This window comes from Athene noctua, chromosome 21, assembly GCF_965140245.1.
Source record: "Athene noctua chromosome 21, bAthNoc1.hap1.1, whole genome shotgun sequence".
NCBI classification, from domain to species: Eukaryota; Metazoa; Chordata; class Aves; order Strigiformes; family Strigidae; genus Athene; species Athene noctua.
This window is the reverse complement of record NC_134057.1, coordinates 4439138-4459267: the sequence shown is the minus strand read 5'-3', so window position 1 is coordinate 4459267 and position 20130 is coordinate 4439138. Positions and strand designations below refer to the sequence as shown.

General features: G+C 49.9%; 1 protein-coding gene across 1 annotated transcript in view; it reads right to left on the bottom strand.

Moving 5' to 3' along the window:
• ADAMTS14 (ADAM metallopeptidase with thrombospondin type 1 motif 14) overlaps nucleotides 1-6437 on the bottom strand; it is a 34189-nt gene extending 27752 nt beyond the window's left edge. Inside the window, exons 1-2 of the mRNA XM_074924252.1 lie at nucleotides 6332-6437; nucleotides 5475-5896 (exon numbers count right to left, since the gene is read on the bottom strand). Coding sequence (XP_074780353.1) covers nucleotides 5475-5896; nucleotides 6332-6404 — 495 coding nt within the window. The 5' untranslated portion in view covers nucleotides 6405-6437. The remainder of the gene's footprint in view (nucleotides 1-5474; nucleotides 5897-6331) is intronic.
• Between the last annotated feature and the right edge of the window lie 13693 nt (nucleotides 6438-20130).

Below are 20130 nucleotides of genomic sequence, written 5' to 3'. Positions count from 1 at the left end.
TGCTCTTTACTATACAATAAGAGAAGGTGAGTGTCCACTGCTTAATGCAGAAATGAGTAGCTAGGAGGGCAGAACGCTGGGCATCTGACACAGGCATCACCCACTTGGATTTTATGCACAGGAATTACGCTGATGATTTCCCACCAACTAATGTGCTTCCAGATTGCACGTCGCTACAAATTTGGGCTGGAGTGGCACTCCTGCTACCCGAAAGCACCCAGCATGGTACACCCAGCAGCCCCTGTCCCAGGAGGAGATCTGCCAAGACACCGCTACCCCCTCACAGCCCTGCCACGGGGCGTTTCACCCGGGACAAGGCACCCCAAAGCCAGTTTATGGGTTTAGAGCGAAAGCCAGGACTTGCTGAGTCAGGCAGCCGGAGGAAAGCCGTGCCGTCGCGCCGGGGCAAGGCTGGATTAAAATATGAAAGAGCCTGGTCCCGAGCCACAGCCCACTTGGGTTTGTGCTGCTGTACAGCTCATGACTAATTATATATGGCTCAAGAAATAAAGCAGCCCTGACTCTCTCGTCCGTGCTTTCTCCCGAAGGTGGGATGCAACACGCTGCTGACTCCCGCGATGACCAACAGGCAAAATAGATACCACAAGGAGTTGTGTGCACATCTGATCAGAGCAGCCTAATAAATGAAACAGAAACCACAGCAGTCACCTTGGCATTTACAAAAATTAAAAAAGCGAAAAACATCATTGCAAGAGGCATGCACGAACCTGCTCAGTCTTAAAAAGGAGCAGCTCAGGTTGTATTTCAGCATTTTGGGGAGGTTTTAACTGTAGGGAGGCAGCAAGAGAGGCCAGACACGACCCAAAAAGCCCCCATAAGCTTTCCTTGGGCTCTTGCCAAGAGATCGATCCCATCCTCAATGACCAATTTGCCATTGTGCTTCCCATCCTCAATTTTATTTGGTTCAACAAATACTAAACCAAATGAAACCTGGCAAGGTGAGACTACCATTACAGATACTTCTAACATGAGACGCTCTCTGCAGCTCACGGTGAAGGTAATTCCCAAACTAGAAAATGGCCCTTTTTAGACAATTCCATTGGAAAGAATGAAAAATACACTTTTTTTTTTTCTTTTAAGGAAAACACTAAACTCACTTCTGCCAGTTTGCAGCGGGTGAAGTCTCTTCTCCAGCTTTCCTGCATCTCCCCAGGCTATGGGAGAGATAAACTGGCCCCACAGCAACCTCTCTAAGGGGGACACCCCCCCCCCGCACCCTGGGTAAGCGACTCCTCCAACGCCACTGGGTAAAAAGCTCCAACTCCCATGGGAATTCAGGAAATTGTGGCACTTCAACACAGCTGAAACGTGCAAAAATTAATAAAGCCACTCCGCTCAGCCAGAGAAGCAAACAGCACCAAGGAGGGGGGAATCCAGCTGCGTGCATAGTATGTATTTTTCCTACACGAGTCACACTTAATTTGGACAAAAAGTCCCAGAAATCCGGGCTGTGTGAAGGCAGGCACCGTCGCCAGCCACCACTCTCCTTTCATCTGGAGATCGTCCGGTGAAGGCGTTGGGGGGATCTGCAGAGGGATGCCTCTGCCCTGCGCAGAGCAGGACCACACCGGGCAGCAGCATGGTGTGCGTGGCACCAGGGCACAGCCCAGAGGCGCTCAGTCACTGTTTGGGTACAATCTGCAAACTCATTGGCATCATGGGGGAACACAGAATTAAGGGAGATAATTAACCACTGAGACCTTGACTCCATGCTCTTTACCAGGCACGCGGGCTAGTATCACAAACTCGGGCAAGATTCTAAGCAGGACGCAGAGAGAGCTTTCCACCAGTGAACCTGGGGAAGAAAATGCCACAATCAGACACATTTGCTTCACTCCCATCAAGAGCAACATCTTGAGACATCTCACTCGCTGCACATTTAAACCAGCACCTTCTTTCTTCCCAAAATTAACCCTACAGTTCAGGAGCTGCAAGGAAAATCCTGGAAGACAAATCCATAGTTTCTGCACAGGGACATCGTTACGGGGACTGTTTCTCCCTTCGTTCCCTACTAATTACCGCTCCTGAGGGCTTTTGTGCTCTGCTTATCCACTGCCACACATCCAAAGCAAGCCAGGGCGACAGGGATGGAAAATGCTGGCTCTACACTTTGCAGCACATTGGTGTTTGGTGCAAACAATCCCGGAGAGCAGTGGGGAAAAAGTCAGCCATGAAAAGCAAATACAGTGCCTACAGATGGTAATTCTTCACCCATCTCTGCAACCAGCAAAGCAAGGACAATCACATGCTACTAAAGCCTGTGTGGAAACATGGGATGCCTTCACTGCAGCAAGATGTGTCTGCCGGGGGAGATTTAGGGAGATTTCTGCCTAACGCTACTTTACCGGTTAGGAATTTGGTGGCTTGGATCAGCTTTGACATTATGTTATGGACTACAGCATCTTCCCACCCTGGTACAAGAAACCCTTGCAAAAAAAAAGAAGAAAAAAGGGACAGATTTTCATACATGGATGCCTGCAGCATTGGATTTAGCATCTGTGAAAAAAAATCAGCTCACTTACATGGCTAAATATGGATTTAGGAAAGACTTGATGTGTACTCTCTTTTTCAAGAACTGGGGTTTTTTTTCTTATTATTTATAATCTCAGTCTCTGTTTATACACAGCATATCTCTTTGTGTACACAGCCTTCATCTGCAGCATCCCAGAACGCTTCCTCTGACCAGAAAGGAGCGGCCAAGCGCAGTCCTGCGCCTCCCACACACGCTATACTGGGATGCAAAAGCCACAATCCCCTTCTGAACCTTGCGGATAACTTCCAGCAAAAGTCCACCACAATTCCAGGGTACGTGCGTATCGAAGAGCAACAAATCCACCTCCAGCCGGTGCCCCCCACATTAAGCCAGTCCCCATCTAGCAGGACATTAACAACGGTCCTGACCGTGTACATCCCCCAGGATGCTCTGCTGCTTCTCTGCCAGCTCACGCTGGAGGTACAGTGTGGTCATAAATACCATCCTCCCATCCCATCCTCACCTACTGCCACGTTCCAGTTCTGTTTCTTGTCCCATTTACTACATCAAGCTCTTTTTACTGCTTTCTGGGTTGGTTTTTTTTTGCTCCTCTTGGTCTCACAGCTCCTCCAAAGGGGATATATAAGATGTCAGACTTAAGCCAGAGGACCATACAGCAATCTACACCAGCCAGCAAGCCCATGAAAGAGAGAAACCAACTGCTACGTTGGCCATATCACAAAATCCTCTTTACGGGGGGAGGAGCAGAGCCCCTGCTCAGGCTCTGTCCTCCTGACCTCTTCCCCCCAGCCTGTAATCACCACATGTGCTTCACCGGATGATGGGAAATTGCTGCTTGAGGCCAGGGCATTTATTTGTTGGCCATGGAGCAATAAATACATTGCAGGAAGAAAAAAAAAAAAAAAGGTGGGGGGGTGTTTTCTCTTCCCTAGTGCTGCTAGAGCTCTACATGAAGAAATAAAACATCTGGGAGACAACACATCACCAACCACAATGCTAACACTGTGTCCCAGGGCAGCTTTGGAAATGGGGGTGCACCAAAGCCACCCTGCAGAAGCCCTGGGCGTTTGCAAACCCCTGAAGACCTGAGCATCAGCACAACATGGCTCAGCTAATCCCACCCCGCCCAGCAGATCAAAGCCCCCACCGAGCTGGCTGCAGCGGGGGTTCATGAAGGTAAAGAGGGATGAAGCAAGCGCCCTGAGCTGCTGATCCTGGGGGAAGAGCCACTTCTGCCTTTACACGAGGTTAAAACAGTGGGCTTGGGGGTACCACGGATGGCAGGACAGGTACAGGTGCAGAAATCCACGTGCAAAAGCACCCACAGTACAAGCTACATCTGAAACGGGCATCGCTGCTGTAAACTGCAGCCAAGGGATGGCTGGAACCAGGGCAAAAATAATAACAACCCCCACCTGAGAAAGTCTGCAAGGGGCTGAGATGGGACAAATCACGGCTAAAGCCTAGAAAAGTCTGGAAAAATTGAACTAAAACCTACTTGAGATGGACCCTAAGAGTAGAATGCAGTCCAGGAAAGAGAAATCCCCTAACTCCATCCTTGCTGCTTCCCAGCCGCGGCGGGACACGGACTCAGCTGCTGACCGCTTCCAGCATCCCTTCGCTCGCGATGCCAACGGAAATTTTATCTGCAATTCAACCTGTGTCCTTAAAGAACAGGCTTTCACTCCAGGCACAGCACTACTAGTTGCTTCCTGGAGCTATAGGAAATACCTTTAAAGCTTTCAAGCCTGCCCAAATTTGCCAGCCCCAGCGCGATCCATGTCACGGAGAAATTTCTGCAAATTCACAGCCTCAGCCGATTCCAGAAAAGATGTTTCAAAAGGTGTGGATTATGTGCTAAAATTGTTGGAAAAAAAAACCAAAACAACCAACTACTAAATGTAGGCGAAATATTTATTTCTAGCTGTGCTGCTCTATCATTTCTGCTTGTATAGTAACACCAGGCGCTGCATAAAAAGAAAGGAATGCCAAATTGCTTGTGCTAGCAGCCAAAATTGGCTAAGGAACTCCCAGAATAAAACAACCAGAAAAGAATTATAACCAAAAAAAAGCAAAATAAGACGTCTTACTCCAACCCAGGAGTAACATAAGTGGTACCAGGCAAAATAGGCAAATGCTGGCACCTAAAACAAGAATTAAATTGGCTCAAAGGAAATTTGAAGGGCAACAGGCCAAAGGTATAAAAAAATAAGAAGCGATTCCTCAAGTGTATCGAAGGTAGGAAACCCACAGGCAGACCAGACACCGGGGCTAAGGAGGGAACGGAGCCTTTTAAAGTAATTAAAGCGCTGTGGCAGCAAGCTACTGATGCTGAACTGTGCTCACCCTGCACTCAGAAAGCCACACGTGAGCAGTTGGAAAAGAAAAAAAAAAAAAAAAGAGAGCCTCCCCGAAAAAGATGCTTAGCGGGAGGAAGACCTCATGCTAGCAGTGACTTCAGGAGATGCTCGAGCTCGCTCAGCCTCATTTAAGAGGCGGGAGACACAGACACAAAGTTCCTGAAGCAGTCCCAAGGTAAAAGACGGGTGACCGAGGATGCAGCAGCATCACCAGCAGCGTGGGTACCCCTTCTGGCGGCCGGGCAGAGCCCATGGGCATAACGGCATCTGACATGGTCCACCTCGGGCAGGAGGCAGCCCAGACAGGGGGGAAGCAATTTTTTTAACCCCTTTAAATAAACATAGCTGCATCGCTGCACGTATAGCAGAGGGACAGAGCCCTGGCACGTGTGGCACCCTGCCCTGCTTATGCCACAAGCCACACGAGGAAAGGAAACCCGTGGCGGCCAACTGGTGAAGGGGAGATGGACGGTGCAGCCACCTAAGGCTGGTATCACCACAAAGTCAGGCTTCAGGACACCGCGATCCGCCTCTTAAGAGAAAATCACCCCGAAACACAAGGCAGCGCGCACGAATCTCCACGCTGGCCTTGAGCTTACCAGTCCGTCACAGTTGCTGATGGCCACGGCGGCTCCGGGCATGCCGGAGATGTCACCGGTGAAAAGGCACCGCTGTTGGAGAGGTTCCCGGAAAAGCACCTCAAAATCCTCCTGCCATTCGGCCACGGCGCCCAGCGGCACCAAGCGCCGGTTGGGCCTCAGCCGGAGGTGCAGCTCCTTCCCGAACACCGTGACGTTGAAGTAGAGCAAGCGGCCGCCAGCCCCGCGGCGCTGGGGGGGTTCATCCAGCGGGCTGCGGGGGACGCGGCGGCGGGGCGGGCGCGGGGCCGGGGGACAAGCGGCGTGGCCGATGCCCACCGCCGCCTCGCCGGACACCACGTGCGAGAGGAAGCGGCCCCGGCAATCGGCGCTGAAGGGGACGATCACACCATACTCGCTGAGTTTGCCGGACAGGAGGAGCTCTGCGGAGACAAGACGGAGGGAAAAGGGCTCGGCGATGGGCTCGCAGCATCCCGCTCACGCCTCGGCACCTCGGTGGCCAGCCCGACGCCGGGAGCCTTTGGCGAGCGCCGCCGGAGCGCGGCAAGCCCAGCAACTGCTCTTCCCTCCCGACCAGCTCCGCTTTGTAGTTTTAACCGGGCGCGTCAAACGTAGCAGAATAAACTCGGGCTGACGTGCCCCTCGCACGCCAAGCACGCCAACTATTTCTCGCCCAGCCTCCATCTCCCCCAATTTCTCACTGAACCCAAATCCACCCCCCCGCACCCCCCCCCTCTCCGGCGGCATCCATCCCTCTCCTTTCTCCCCGTCCCCTGGGGTACCAGCCACCTGTCACCCCCCCCCCGGCCCCCGGGGGGACCCCCCCGCCGCCCCCCGCCCCGGGGCAGGGGCCGTACCTGGGGCGCTGCCGGCAGCCAGGCAGCCGTGCAGGGGGACGAGGCAGGAGAGCACCAGCCGCAGATAATCCATTTGGGGCCGGCGGCGCGGCGCGGCGGGCTGCGGGGCGGGCGGGCTGCGGGGCGGGCAGCGCCCGGCGCCCGCCTCCCCCCGCCGCCGCCGCCACCGCCGCCGCCGCCGCCGCCGGGGCCGGGGCCGCTCCCGCCGCCGCCGCCTCCTGGGGGGGGGTCGGGCGGCGCCGCGCTGCGCGCCCGCGGCCCCCGTGCGCGGCGTGGGGCGGGCCGGGGGCAGGGTCTGCGCGAAGGGGTGGGAGTTAGCGTTGGGGGGGGGGGGGTGTTAATTATTATTTTTCTTAATTTTTTAAATTTTTAATTTTTTAATTTTTTAAAAAATTTTCTTTACTTTTTCTTATTAAAAAAAAAAAAGTTCTCGAGTTACGTCTCCTCTTTTCTTGGAGATTAAAAAAAAAAAATAAACCAACCTTTTCGGGCAGCCAGCTCCTGCCTGCCAGCCCTCCCCCCCCCTCCCTCCCCCGCCCCGCGGCCGCTCGGCTCCAGCCCTGCCCGAACAAAGGCGAGGCGGGCCGGGAGCCGCCGGAGCCCCCCCTGCTCTGCCCCTTCCCTCCCTGCCCTGGGGCTCCCCCCAAAACCCACCGCTGGCCCCACGCCGGAGCGGGACCCCCCCGCCCAGGGGAGCTCCCCAGGGAGAGTCAAATCATCTCCCAGCACTTCAGCCGCTCTGAGGTGTAGGTAAACATCCTGTTTAGAAACATCTGGGATGATTTTTTTTTTTTATTATTTTTTTTTTAATTTTTGTTCACTCCTCCCCTCTTGTTTTTAGGAAGAGATATGATGGGAGAAGGCGCTTGCGCGAGAGCAGCAGACGGTTTCTGGACGCCACCTTGCCGGCTCTCCAAGGGTGACCCACCGCTTGGGCTCTCCAAAGGGCATCACCAACGCTCTGGCAGCCGCGGCCCTGCAGTCCAGTACGGGCTGTACTTCACCAGGCTCCTCACTACCACCCTTAGGAGGGGCAAAGAAATTAGGTAGTACCCTAAAAAATAAACAGGATTTCAACAAATCCAACACCACTGTAAAGGACCTGCCCTCTTCGCTTATTTTCGTTGCGGAAGACACCCACCATGCAAGTGCCGAAAGCACAGGGCAGAGGACGGGCACCCTCCAGAGCAGGGCCTCTCGGCATCTCTTGCCCAAACCTCCACCTCCATCACAGAATCACAGAATCACCTAGGTTGGAAAAGCCCTTGAAGCTCCTCCAGTCCAACCATGACCCTCACCCTGACCGTTCCCAACTCCCCCAGATCCCTCAGCGCTGGCTCAGCCCGACTCTTCAACCCCTCCAGGGATGGGGACTCCCCCCTGCCCTGGGCAGCCCATTCCAACGCCCAACAGCCCCTTCTGCAAAGAAATGCTTCCTAATATCCAGTCTAAACTTTCCCTGGTGCAATTTAAGGCCATTCTCTCTTGTTCTATTGCTTATTACTTGGTTAAAGAGACTCATCCCCCCTCTCTGCAACCTCAATGCAGAGGAACATGCTTCCTGGTACTGTTTGTATTTGCTGGGTCCAGCTATTTATTTTCTTCTGAACCTCCCTCTGGACAGGACTCTAAGGCCATTTCCAGGGAGGGGGCTGTGCTGCGGCACCGGTAATACCAGTTATGCTGGTTATGTGTGGATTATGCTTACCTGGGGCCTCTGGGGCAGTTCAGGTTACACTGAGCAACCCAAAGCCTGTCCTAAGAGGTAATCCCTCCCTTGAAGACCTTGTCTTCTAAGCCGCCACAGGAGTCAGAGCTCGATGGGGAAGGTGAGCAGGGAAAACAACGTGCAAACTTCACATCAGCTCTACCTTAGGATTATTATGTTGGATCTCCTTGGTAGGAGTTCAGTTGGAGCTTTGCTCCCAGCCCAGCAGCACAGCGATGCCAGGAAGGGCAGGAGAGGACCACTGTTTGAGAAAAGACACCTTTGGAAAGCCCTGCTTACCTCTGCTGCAGATGTGGGTGGATGGTGGGGCTGCCGGGTGCTGGAGGATGGATCCACACGTGGGGATGGGGAACCCCTTGGAGATGGTCCTGCTGCAGCCATTTTGGGGAAAACATTGGGGAAACAAGTACTTGAGCACTCTTCAGTAGTGTCATGCAGAATGGATGCTGTCAAAGCATCGGTGGGGATGAGGGTGAAGAGCCTTGCTTTCTAGCTGGGTGATTGGGTTGGGTTTTGAGGTAAGGAGGGGAGACAGAGGTCTCAGTGATCAAAACCTGACCACAAAACCCTGTAGGTAAAGCCACAAGATGCCTCCAGAAAAAGACATGAATAATCTTCCTTCAACTAGAGAAAGAGGATTTCAAGTTGGAAAAACACATTTTATTTCCTGATTTAAGTCTTTGCATGCTTCTGTTGCTTAGCGCAATAGGTAATTAAACACAAGAAGTGATATGTAAGAGATTCTTTGCATGAAAGGTAGAAAAAGAATTTGTGCTCCAAGCATTTTAGGTGATTTAGGCAGATATGCACCCGTTAGAGAATTAAAGCTGGAACAAGCCCTTATTATGACTAAATAGATTTATGACGAAACACATAATAAAGAGCATACTTTAGTTGTGAAGAACAGCTCCGTGAAACATCATTTAATTACTTTTTTTGCAGGGGCAGAAACTATTTCTTCATCTGCAAGATCCATGAACTCATCCAGCCCCTCTAGACCACTAATGCTTCCCCGACGTTACCAAACCATGAGCTTTGGTGGCATAAACCTGGCTGAACGACAGTGGTCACATACTGACATGCAACTCCCACCACATGTGGACCTTCTAAAAGTAATAAAGAAATAGTTTTGGGTACTGATCCTATAACTTGTTGTGCCTGGTGAGAAGACAACCTCTAAGCTCCCAGATGCTGAGATGTTAATTTGTCACCCTCACAGTGGCATCACCCCTACCGGTTGGTCTTACCTGCCTGAAATATTAAAATGATCAACCACTGCAAGTGGTTATTTTTGTGTTATCTCTACCAATACACCGGCATTTGAAAAGAAAAAGTCGTTGTTCTTTCCAGCCTTCTTCCTGCCAATTCCCAGCACAAAGAGAAGATGGGAAGAGTGAAAAAGCAAAGCAGCTATGGGCTATCTCTTGCTGGGAAAGCTAAATGGAGATCTGCAACAATTTAAATTTTTAAATAATAAATTCATATTTACTATTTTTAATATATTAAAATTAATAAATAGGAGAGGAGAGACAGTGACTGCATCGTAGCATCGCCCCGAGCAGGACCGAAGCCGTGCAGAGGAGACACTGGGTGTCCCACACACCCCGGGCGGGGACTTGGCCAAGGCATCCGGGGTGGGGGGTACCGGGACATCTCAGCTTCTTTTCCCCATAAACACGTTCACTCTTGCCCCCCAAAAGCCCTGCAACACCCCATTGCAACTGTAGCTGAGAACAACCCCTCCAGCGACCCCCCCAGCCCCTCTGCCCCCTGTTTTGTCCTTTTCTTTCCTTCCCCACTTGTCCTTTCCCTCCTGTCCTTCCCCTTTGCCTTGGCCCCTCTATTCTCCTCTTTGTCTCCCAGCTTTGCCTTTCCCCTCCCGGCCTTTAACTCTACCCGACCCTTCTCCTTGAGTTTAGGCTTAACCTTTTCCTTCCCGTTTTTGAGTTCAAATGGAGCCTTTTCCTGTTTTCCCCTCCTCGAGTGCTATTTTGTCTCAACCCCCCGTTTCCTCCATCGATAATACACTTTGTAATTCTGCTTTCTGATTCAACAGGCTCTCCCCTCTTCAGCCCTGAGATTTGCCAGTGACATCTTTTCAGCGACTTTCCCATTTATTAGGTGACCTCTAGGTCCGGGGAGGAGCAGCTTTTCATTTCAGCTTCCAGAGAAGAAAGCTGACAACAGCTGCTGCTTTTAAAACCCCAAATCAGACTCTGATTCCCTCCGGGAGATTCCAGCATGTATTCCCAAAGCCTGATTTTTATCTGGCGGTACGAAGCTCTGGCCATCCCCGAGAGATGTGGTGTGACCAAGCTCTACCTGTCCTGGCCAGGTACCACCATCAGAGCCAGAACCCAGGCGATGTGCCCCAAAACCTCCACACAGGGTTGTTCCCCCGTCACCAGCAGTAGATGTGGCTATTGGCCCCTAAGTGCAATTAATCCTGAATTTGAGGCCTGGGAAAACCTTCATGCCAGGCTAGAAGGATTTCTTTAAACAAAACACAAACCTTAATTGGGTATATTTTGTGTCTTTATGGGTACTGGTTGTTTTGCTCAGCCATGCAAACCTCCTGGGGGGGGGGGCGGGGGGAAGAATTAGATCTAATAAAATCATAACAATCTCCGCCAATTACCTAAACTGGCTTTTCTAACCATAATATCATGAGTTTAGGTGCCAGGAGCTCAGGGTCTACAGGAGTGAGAAGCGAGGGATGTATTTCCAGCTGTTGGTCACCACATTTCTTCTTCCCAGAGTTTTAAAGCCTCACAGTGTGTTGATTTCTGGCAAGAAATGGTAAAAGTGAGAGGGGAAAAAAAAAAAAAAAAAAAAAAAAAAAGGCATTTCTCTAGCCTGTTGGTTTGTTTTGTGTTTTCAAAAGTGGCTTCAAGAAGCAAGTAGGAGTCCCAGGAGGGTTGAATTAGCACCCCGGGAGAGATGGACTAGCATCCCAGGCACAGGGAAGATGGGCTGGGGGGACGGCCGGGGTTTTTACCTGTGCCCATCCCAGGTGCAACACACACCCGTGCGCAGAGAAGGGCAAAGGTCTGCGGTGGTGCTTCGTGGTTAGGGAGACACCCAAAACCCCACCGTGCAGGGACCCAGAGCCTCTGCAGGGAGTGCGATCCCACCCACCCCCAGCTCCCCAAACCAGAGGGACCGAAGCAAAAGCGTCAGCAGGCTGTGGGGGAGCGAGCATGACCTCATCCCTCAGACACGCAGAGCCGCCATGAGATTAAACCAGAAAATACTTACTGCTGCAGGGCCAGTGGCAGAAAGGGAGCCTCGATCTTGGGAGAGAAAAGCCCCCTCAGCATCTTCCCCTTCCTCTCTAAAGCAGCTCCCAGCCACAGTAGGGAAAGACACCCCTTTTCCAGGATTTCAGCTATCCCCAGGGTTCTTTTTAGGAGTGCTGCTACAGGACCATCCAGGAGGGTCACAAAGATGCCATGCTCATCCAGGAGAAGGGGAGGAGAAGCACAAGCCCTGCTCTTGGAGGCAGAGAGCTGGTCTCTGGCTGCCCCAAGGCAGGATCATTCCTGGCAGAGCTCTCCCTCATCTGCAGTTTAAGACCTCCAAAGATGGAGGGAGCCTCCACAAGCCCCCAGGAATTCTTTTCTTTTTTTTTTTTTTTTTTCCACATCTTATTTTTCTTATCTTGGAAAGTTTTTCCTCCTGTTTTATCTGAGTATTTCTTGCAGCTGCTTACACCCAGGAGTTTTTGTGCCATTTACTTGGATTTTCTTGCCTTTCCTATGGCCCTTTCCCTACACGAAGATAGCCACCATGCCCCTCCACAACCTTCTCTGATCTCCTCCGACCTCTCCCTAGCTGTGACGCCGAGCTCACGGTGCACCCTGAATAAAATCCAATTAGCTGCCCTAATCCTCCACAAAGGTCCAGGGATACAACTTAAAGGCTTCTGGGCTTTTCCTCCAGAAGTGCAAAAGCAAAGTCATACCCATCTGCCTTGCACACCCCTTGGATCCCTTCCACCTGCAACACTCATGCACAAACTCAGAGCCACAAGATTTGCTCAGGGAGAATATAAATGCAAATATGCACGTCTGATACATCCTGCCACCAAACTCCTCCTGCTAACATACCAAAGACGCTGGATGCTATCACAAAGCCAAGTGACAATGTTCTTCCATGAGGCCCCCAAACACACTGGCATCATCACGATGATGAGGCTTGGCTGCAGGTGGAAAGCCAAGTTCTTCATACAGATTTAGCACCTAGGAAGCAAGTAGCACATGATGCTGTGAATTTTGGGAGGACTGAGGCTCCCAGTGCCCTTTTCCAAGACCTAGAAAGGAGAGCCGGGTCTCCGGAATGGGTGGGCCAGCCCGGATGGGAAACAGCAGTGAGCTCCTGTGGTGTGTGAGGTCCTACACTCTTCCCATCAACTGGCCACCCTGCAGCCCACGTCTCCAAAGGCTGCCAGACTCTGCTTCCTTGGAGAGCCCAGCACATGGCATGAGGCCATTCCCCTGCAGTCAATGACCCCTGACAGCAGCTGGCCAGCAAACACGATGTCAAGTTATCACAGGAAAATGGGGAAAATGCGTGAAGGACGACAGCAAGAACCCTCCGGAGACTGACAAATTCCCATACAGATGCACACCCTGCACCGAGACAGTGCACTGAAGCCCATCTCCTAGCAGAGCATTCAAGTAGAGATGCATCTCCAAATTCCTGCAAGATATTTGCCTTGGCAACCTCGCTGGGAGGTTTCTAGGGGCCAGGAGTCCCCCCTCAGCCCCCTGCCCACCCAGGGAAAGCTTTGGAAATGAAACCATAAAACTGAAAAAGGAATAAATGAGCCAGAAAGTGGAAGTCGACGCCGGCCTCGGCTGATGGGAGACACTGAACTGCAAGTTAAGGGATGGTGAAACAAGGTCAGCGAGATTTATACCGACAGCCTTGGATGGCTTCCAGCCCCTACCATCAGTGGTGAGGGCTTGGAAAAGAGGAGGGAAAAAGTTGCTCTCCTTCTAGGAACCACGCTGCAAGGTCTGCAGAGAAAGCTCTGCTGGCGTGGCTGGGTCCCGCCGATGGGAAAGCAAAAAATAAACCCCAGAAAAGATTTGTTTTCCAATTGTAATGCAACACGGAGCCCAGCTGTGGCAGATGTTGAACTCTGGGTCAGCAGGACCGCAGAGGAGTTCAGACGTTCAGCACCACCTCAGTTTAAATAAGCCAGCCACCCAGCTAGCCCAGACGCCCGGGTGAAGGGCTCCCCGCTGTGACGGGCGGAAACCGATTTAACCGCTCCTTCCCAAAAATACAGTGCCTACACGGAGGCTTAAAGCCACCCGATTGCTGTGGCATCCAAGAGAAATATATATGCTGTATCCTCAGGACCCAGGTGGCTGTTAAAGCCTCTCCGCGCCGGCGAGCGGCTGGGGCTCAGACCACCTACGGCCTGGGGGGCACGATGATGGTGGCAGCATCGCCCACAACCCGCCAGCATCGCCTCATCCCTCGGTGCAGATGAGCTGTCCCTGCCACAATATGCACCCGAGCCACGGGGCTGGCTGGTGGGAAACATCCGTCCCTGCCCGCTATCTTGGCATCCCCAATCCTTCCCTTTATTTACAGCAGTATTTTTCACATCGAGGCCCAACACAAACTAGGTTAGCCTTGCCCAGCATCCATCCAGATGCGCCTTTCCCTCTCTACACATTGACCATCTTATCAATTTTTAATCATTCTCCTGCTAAAATTAAGCTTATCAGTGCGTAAAAACAAATATTTATTTTTTTTTCCTCTTCAAGCTCACTGCTGAGCATTTCCCAGTCCCTCAGGGCCTTGCTCATCCCCTTGGCCAACAGTTACCATTCCGGCAGGACTCCTGCCAGCCTGTGAGTGCTTTCGAGTGAATATCATTGAGCCCTGTCTCCTCTTTCAGCGCTTTCAGCTTGAGCTGGGGAAAATTAATTTTTTATTTGCGTGGGGCCAGAAGCACCCCAAGGTGGTGGGGAGCCAGAAAAAAACCCAGCTTTTATCTTTTTTTTTTCCTTTGGAATGTTCACAGGTCAAATGTGAGAAAGAGCAGAGGAAAGTCATTTCGAGCCTGGGGGATTGCAGTTTGTACGTGCTTTGCTGCAAGAAAAGAGCTAACCCTGATGCTTTGCATGGTGCCCCCAATTTTTGAGGCTTCAGAAAACCTCAGCTTGATGCCCGCAGGGATACTTTCCCCTCCACACAGGATGGCGTTTGCATTACTCCTCTGGATTTAGCCCAAAATCCCCTTTCTCCACATCATCCTTTCAGGCCTCAATTTATTCCTGCCTCAACAGCACACCCCTGGACCTGCTGCTCCACTCCCTGAGATGAAAAATGGGCATTTGGCCCCAAAACGAACAGTGCTCAGGGGTCTGATGGGGCTGGGAGGGCAAAAACGGGAGGGAAAGGAAAGTTTATGGTGCTCGGAGGTCTGGTATTGCGCCTATATGGCTTTTATTTTTAGTTTTCCAAGCCCTGGCTCCGCAAAAGCATCTTAATTACTATTCTTCAGCTATAAAATGAAACACAGATGCGCTCTCTTTGCAGAAGTCCAACGGTTTCATCGGGGGGTTCTGCTAGAGAGGTACATCATAGAAAGAAAAACATGGAAATTATTATTATTATTATTATTATTTTAAGAGTCGTTATGTCAGAGCTATTCGCAGTGGCCCCGTGCCAACACATGCCTCCCCAGCATCACTTTTGCTCTGGCAAGCCAGCAGCTTCCCTGAGCTCAGCCTCTTCCCGTGCACCTTCCTTGCTTCAGTAAATAGAAATTATATCATCCCCCAGCCCCAAAACACACTTAATTTTCACCAACGGTTAGGGAATATTCCCAAGTTGGTACTTGAAAAGCTGAGGTCTGTAGGACTTGGGTACATCTGACATTTTATATTATGCAGAATTGCCGCAGCTAGGTTGGGAAAAACATTGGGGTTTGGGTGGTTTTTTTTTAAAAAAAGCACCTCTGAAGCCCCTGATAGCTGGGTGATTATTTGGGCCTGCAGCAGGTTTCCCCTTGCAGTCCCACGTGCCAGCGGAATATTGGCTCCTCAGCATATTTTCCCCTTTCAATGTATGAAAAAACATAAAGACACATGAATTCAAGCTTCCAAGGATTTCTACTCACCCATAAGAGGAGGGGGAAAAATAAACCCTGGCTGAGCTCCATTCCTTTTACCTCTGCTAAGCCCAAAGAGTGGTCCCTTTGCCAGGGCCCCCATCTGAAGGAAAGATGCAGAAAGGGAGAATCTGGCCAGGAACAGTTGTATTTTTGAACATTTTTGAGTTAAAAATCCAAGCCTGTCAATAATCTTAACAAAATAGAGCAGGTCCCATGGGCCAGCTTGTTCAGGGGGAATTTCAGAGGGGGATGAGGGAGCTAGGACATCATTCCTGGCCAATTTTTCAGCCTCCATACAGTCAACATCTATTTATTTATTGCACATATTTATTATGCGTATTATGGTGATGCCAGAAAATAGTTTCTGGCAGCAAGCTTCGCTTTCTCGCGGGAGTCAGCTGACCTGTGGGTACACGTGGATGAACACGGTGCAGCTCACCACCAAAATATTGCTCACAGAACCCAAGCTCCATCCAAACGCGAAGGCTGAGCAGTGAGAAAGCACATCTGTACCCACTGCATAGCACCCCTGACCTCGCACGTGCAACGACTTAGGGTGTACCCCCACTTAGGAGGCAGCTTTCGACCCCAAACTTCCCACAGATCAAGTCACAGGGGTTTTATTCGGTTCCAAATTCGGTTTTCCTCTTTTTTTTTTTTTTTTTTTTTATAAGTGTTTTATATTAAAATATGTTTTAACAGGGATTTAAAAGACAGCTTTTATCCCTGTATGGGTAGTGAATACAATTTAGTGCTGCCAGCGGTTACAGGTTAATCATGTCTCATTATATATCAGTGGGTTTTTTAATTATACCCTTATTTGTGACCTTTGCTATGAGAAAAGAGCACGCGTTCAGTACATCTGCTGCAGAGAAAAACCTGGAAAGTGTGCATCAGCATACACCAAACCCTCAGGGACGGGAAGGCAAATAGAAGGATTAATAACTACAAGCTTATCCATTTAAAAAATGATCTCGTTAGCAAGTAGCAGAGCACAGCTACAAAAGTTGCCGTTGCCACGTTACCCCCACGCTGCAGCCAGAAAGAAGGAAAAAAAAAGTAATAAAATCACTCACTGCTTTTACGACAATGGAGCTGGACTCACAGACTGGCCAAAAAAACCTCTTTGATGATGATCCAGGATATTCTGGCGTGCAGGAGCAAGCGTCCCTCCTTTGCTCTGTGCTCAAGGCTTCCTGAGCAGCATGGGGAGAAATGCAAACAGCACTGCTCTGCAAGCAGGAACTGGGGGCTCCTGGTGCCCCCAGGTTTGGGTTCCAGCTCCTGGGAAAGGCTGTAGGGCAGGTCCCACCTGAGGGTATTTTGCCCTCACCCAGCATAGGTGCCCTTAAGGCTGCGGGTCCCAGCCCTGCAGGGACGGAGGCACTGGTGGGGATGCAGCGCCCTGATTTCTCTGGCAAAATGATGTGGTCCAGCCTGGCGCGCATCGGCAAGGCTCTGCTAGCGTGGCAGTCTTTAAATTCACTCCTACAGCAAAAGATATGTATAAAAAATATATATAAAATATATATATTTTCTCTGGCACAGGCAAAAGGCTCGCTAGCACTATTTATTAAGGCAGCTGTGGTTCCTTTTTCAAAATACTCCAGCCCCGCATCCCATCTCTTTCAAGCTCCATCAGGGCTGCGGCCACAAAGACCATTTTCAGTATCGCAAATAACTTTTTTCATAGACAGAATAAGGGGTGGGTTGGGGTTTTTTTGTACACAATGTTAAGAGTTTCCATGATCCACTCCAGCCTGTGTGTACAAACATGGGTGCACTGATGGGACGTTGGGTGATTTGGGGGGGGGCGTTAGCTTCTCTCCTTGCCTCACCGTAACAGGGAGCCCATGGAGCCTGCCTCCACATTCTGAGACAGCCCAGACATCACATCCCCAAAGCCGGCGTGGCTCCCATGGCTGCAGAACCTGCAGGTTTGGGAAACAGGGCTTGTAAATAAAGCAAAGCCCAAAAAATGGGTGATGATATCTAGAGCTGTAGGGATGCCTTGTGTCCCCCCACAGAAAGGAGATGAGAGCCGGGATGAGCACTGAAACGTTCTACCATCTGCTGGCTGGCTGGATGCTATACCATCAGGCTTCTAGAGCAGAAAACCAACCTGGGATCTGCGTTTCCTGCTCTGAAATCAATCCCTTAGGACTGCTGGCTGGGATTTAAATATTTAATTTATCTGCTCCAAAATATTTACTTATCTGCCCTGAACAAGAAGATGGACAGAGCAGAGAAACAGGAGTATAATGCAGTTAACAAAGGGTCAGAAACCTGCAGAAATCCATTGAATCAATCATTGAGCACTCCTTCCATGGACTTGCCTTGGCAGAGCAAAGCCAGCTCTGAAAAAAATAGGGTAAATAGGAGTCAGGAGTAATAAGGAGGTGAAAAAAGTAAAGGCTTGTTTCACTCCCTGAGCCTCACGCTAAGCGATTTCTAGTGAAAAGGTCAGCTAGCAGACCCAGCCAATGGAAAACAATATTTAAAAAAAAAAAATATAAAAACACCCTTTTGAGTTTCCTTTTTGTAAGTATTTTTGTCCGCAGATCCCCTTGCTGATGCCTCCCTGGGTTGAAATGCTGCTCCTGGCAGGGAATATACCCCAATGAGGCTAAATGTCAGCATTCACTTACTAACAGCTGCTTTTTTAATATATCTTTATATTTATATTCTATACTTTATATAGAATATATATTTTGTATGTGTGTTATGATACAGAATATACTATACATCATATTATGTATAATTATAGAATGTGTATGTTTTATTGTATAATTGTGTTCTATACAATATATAAAATCTGTATTATTATATCATATATACACAATATATAATGTACAAGGTATACTGTATACAATATATATTATATACAATATAGTATATATATTGATATCTAGTATACATTCTATAATTGTTCTATATTCTCTCTAATATATGATCTATATCCCCCCATTTGCTTTGTCTCCAGTTGAAGACTTTCAGAGTTGCCAATCTTTTCCCTGGAGCAGCGGTTTCCTCAGGCAGGGCTGAGTGGCAGAGTGGGGGCAAGCACAGCCCCGGCTCCCCCCATGACCCCACGAGCCTTCTAGCACCAGTGAGCAACACAACCATAGTTCGGAGGGGAGGTGCTCAGCGCAGGGAGGACACAGAGGGTAGGAAAGTCCCGCAGGCCAGGATGGAGATGCACAGCCAAACATCTCAGCAGAGCTCGATGGTGCAGCCACAGCTGGTTGGAATGACAGGAAGAAGTGAAACCATGACCTGAATTTGCAGAAAATCGATTTCCTGCAGCAATCAGGACGGGAGAAGTGATGGGGAGCAGGTCACCCAGCGCCCTTGAGGATGTTGTAACCCATCTCCCAGCCATTCCCCCCACATTGGGACCCCCCTGGGCTCCCCCCTGCCTTGCCCTGAGAGCTTCAGCAAATCTCTCCAAAACCCATTCAGAGCCAGGTCTAACTTATCATCTGGGAGAGGAAGCCAGGTTTCTGCCTTCTGAGCCTGGGGAAAAGAAGAAATAAATACAGCACGGTTGAGTTTTCACGTTCAAACACATTCCCATCTCCAAGGCGCTTTTTTTTTCTTCAGGCAATTGCTTTTGCCCCATGTTGTAAATCTCTTGTTAGGATGGTGGGAAAGTGGAAAGAAGCCTTTAAGTTCCCAGGTCCAGGTGATGCAAAGCCCCAGCTTTCATTACCAAGATTAAAGGGGCTGGGATTTCCTAAGCAATTAAAAACTCTGCCTAATTAAGTCAGGGCTATTAGGCAGAACTTTCAAGGACTGCTGCCAGAGGCAGGAGAAGGGGATGGGTCTGCAGCCTGGCTGAAAGCAAAGGAGCCTGCAGGTAATTTCTTTAGTAAGGCAGAATAAATGGAGATTTACTGTGGCTCTGCAAAGATGGAAAGCACGTGCTCTGTTAAAAAGAAAAAGGAAAAATAGCATCAACGGCCTCCTGGAAATTGCTAAGTCAACTGTCCTACTGCATCAGCAGCAAATTATCCAAACACAGAAATACCCAGCAAGGGATAAAATATTCAGGCAGGTATTTCTGCACAAAAAAAAAAAAAAAAAAAAAAAAAAAAAAAAAGTAAGTAAAACCAAAATGCACGGTTAAGTCAGAAAGAACGAGGGACCCATTGGGAACTGGAACTCTTGCATCCACAGCAGGAACCATCCCAATGTTTAAGAAAAAGCATCCCTTACTATTTAAGAATGCTATTTTTCTTGCCACCCTCCACATTTGAATTTCTGCTGCCTGCACCTCCCGCCACTGGCAGCAGATGAAAGGAGCTGCTGGGAGAGACGGAGCATGTGCTCCTGCTTTTGTGCTCCCCATCCTATTTTATCAACCCTCCATCCGGGCTCCCGCCTGTACCAGCGACTTCCCCATCGCCCCCTCGGCCACCAGCCTCCGTTCCCCCGGCTGCGAGGGAAGGGGGAAGCACTGGAGCCCTCATTTGCATCTTGTTTTATTTTTCACTCCTCTCTTTCTCTTTTCCTTAAAAAAACCTTATGCTTTTAAGTCTACCCTTTGCTGAGCAGCTAAACCCTGCCCCTAGCATCACCCTGGCACTGAAAAGGCAGGTCTGGGGGGAGCAGTGGGGACCCCCAAACCTGCTGCTGTGGCTGCTTTTCCCCCAGCCACGTCTCTAACTAAAAAAGTTGGGAAGAACCAACAAAGATGTCCAAACCTTAAAAATACCCAGGTCTGCACTGACTGGGATCTCTGCGAGTCCTAATCCAGACTACAAGTGTTTATGGCTCTCTATATACATATATATGCACCCATGGAGCCATAAATACATATTTCTGTGTGTGTATACACATACACACTGATAGGGATATATGTTTTTATGTATATATGTGTATATATACACGGGTATCTATATTTGTGTATCTATGCATATATATGTGTGT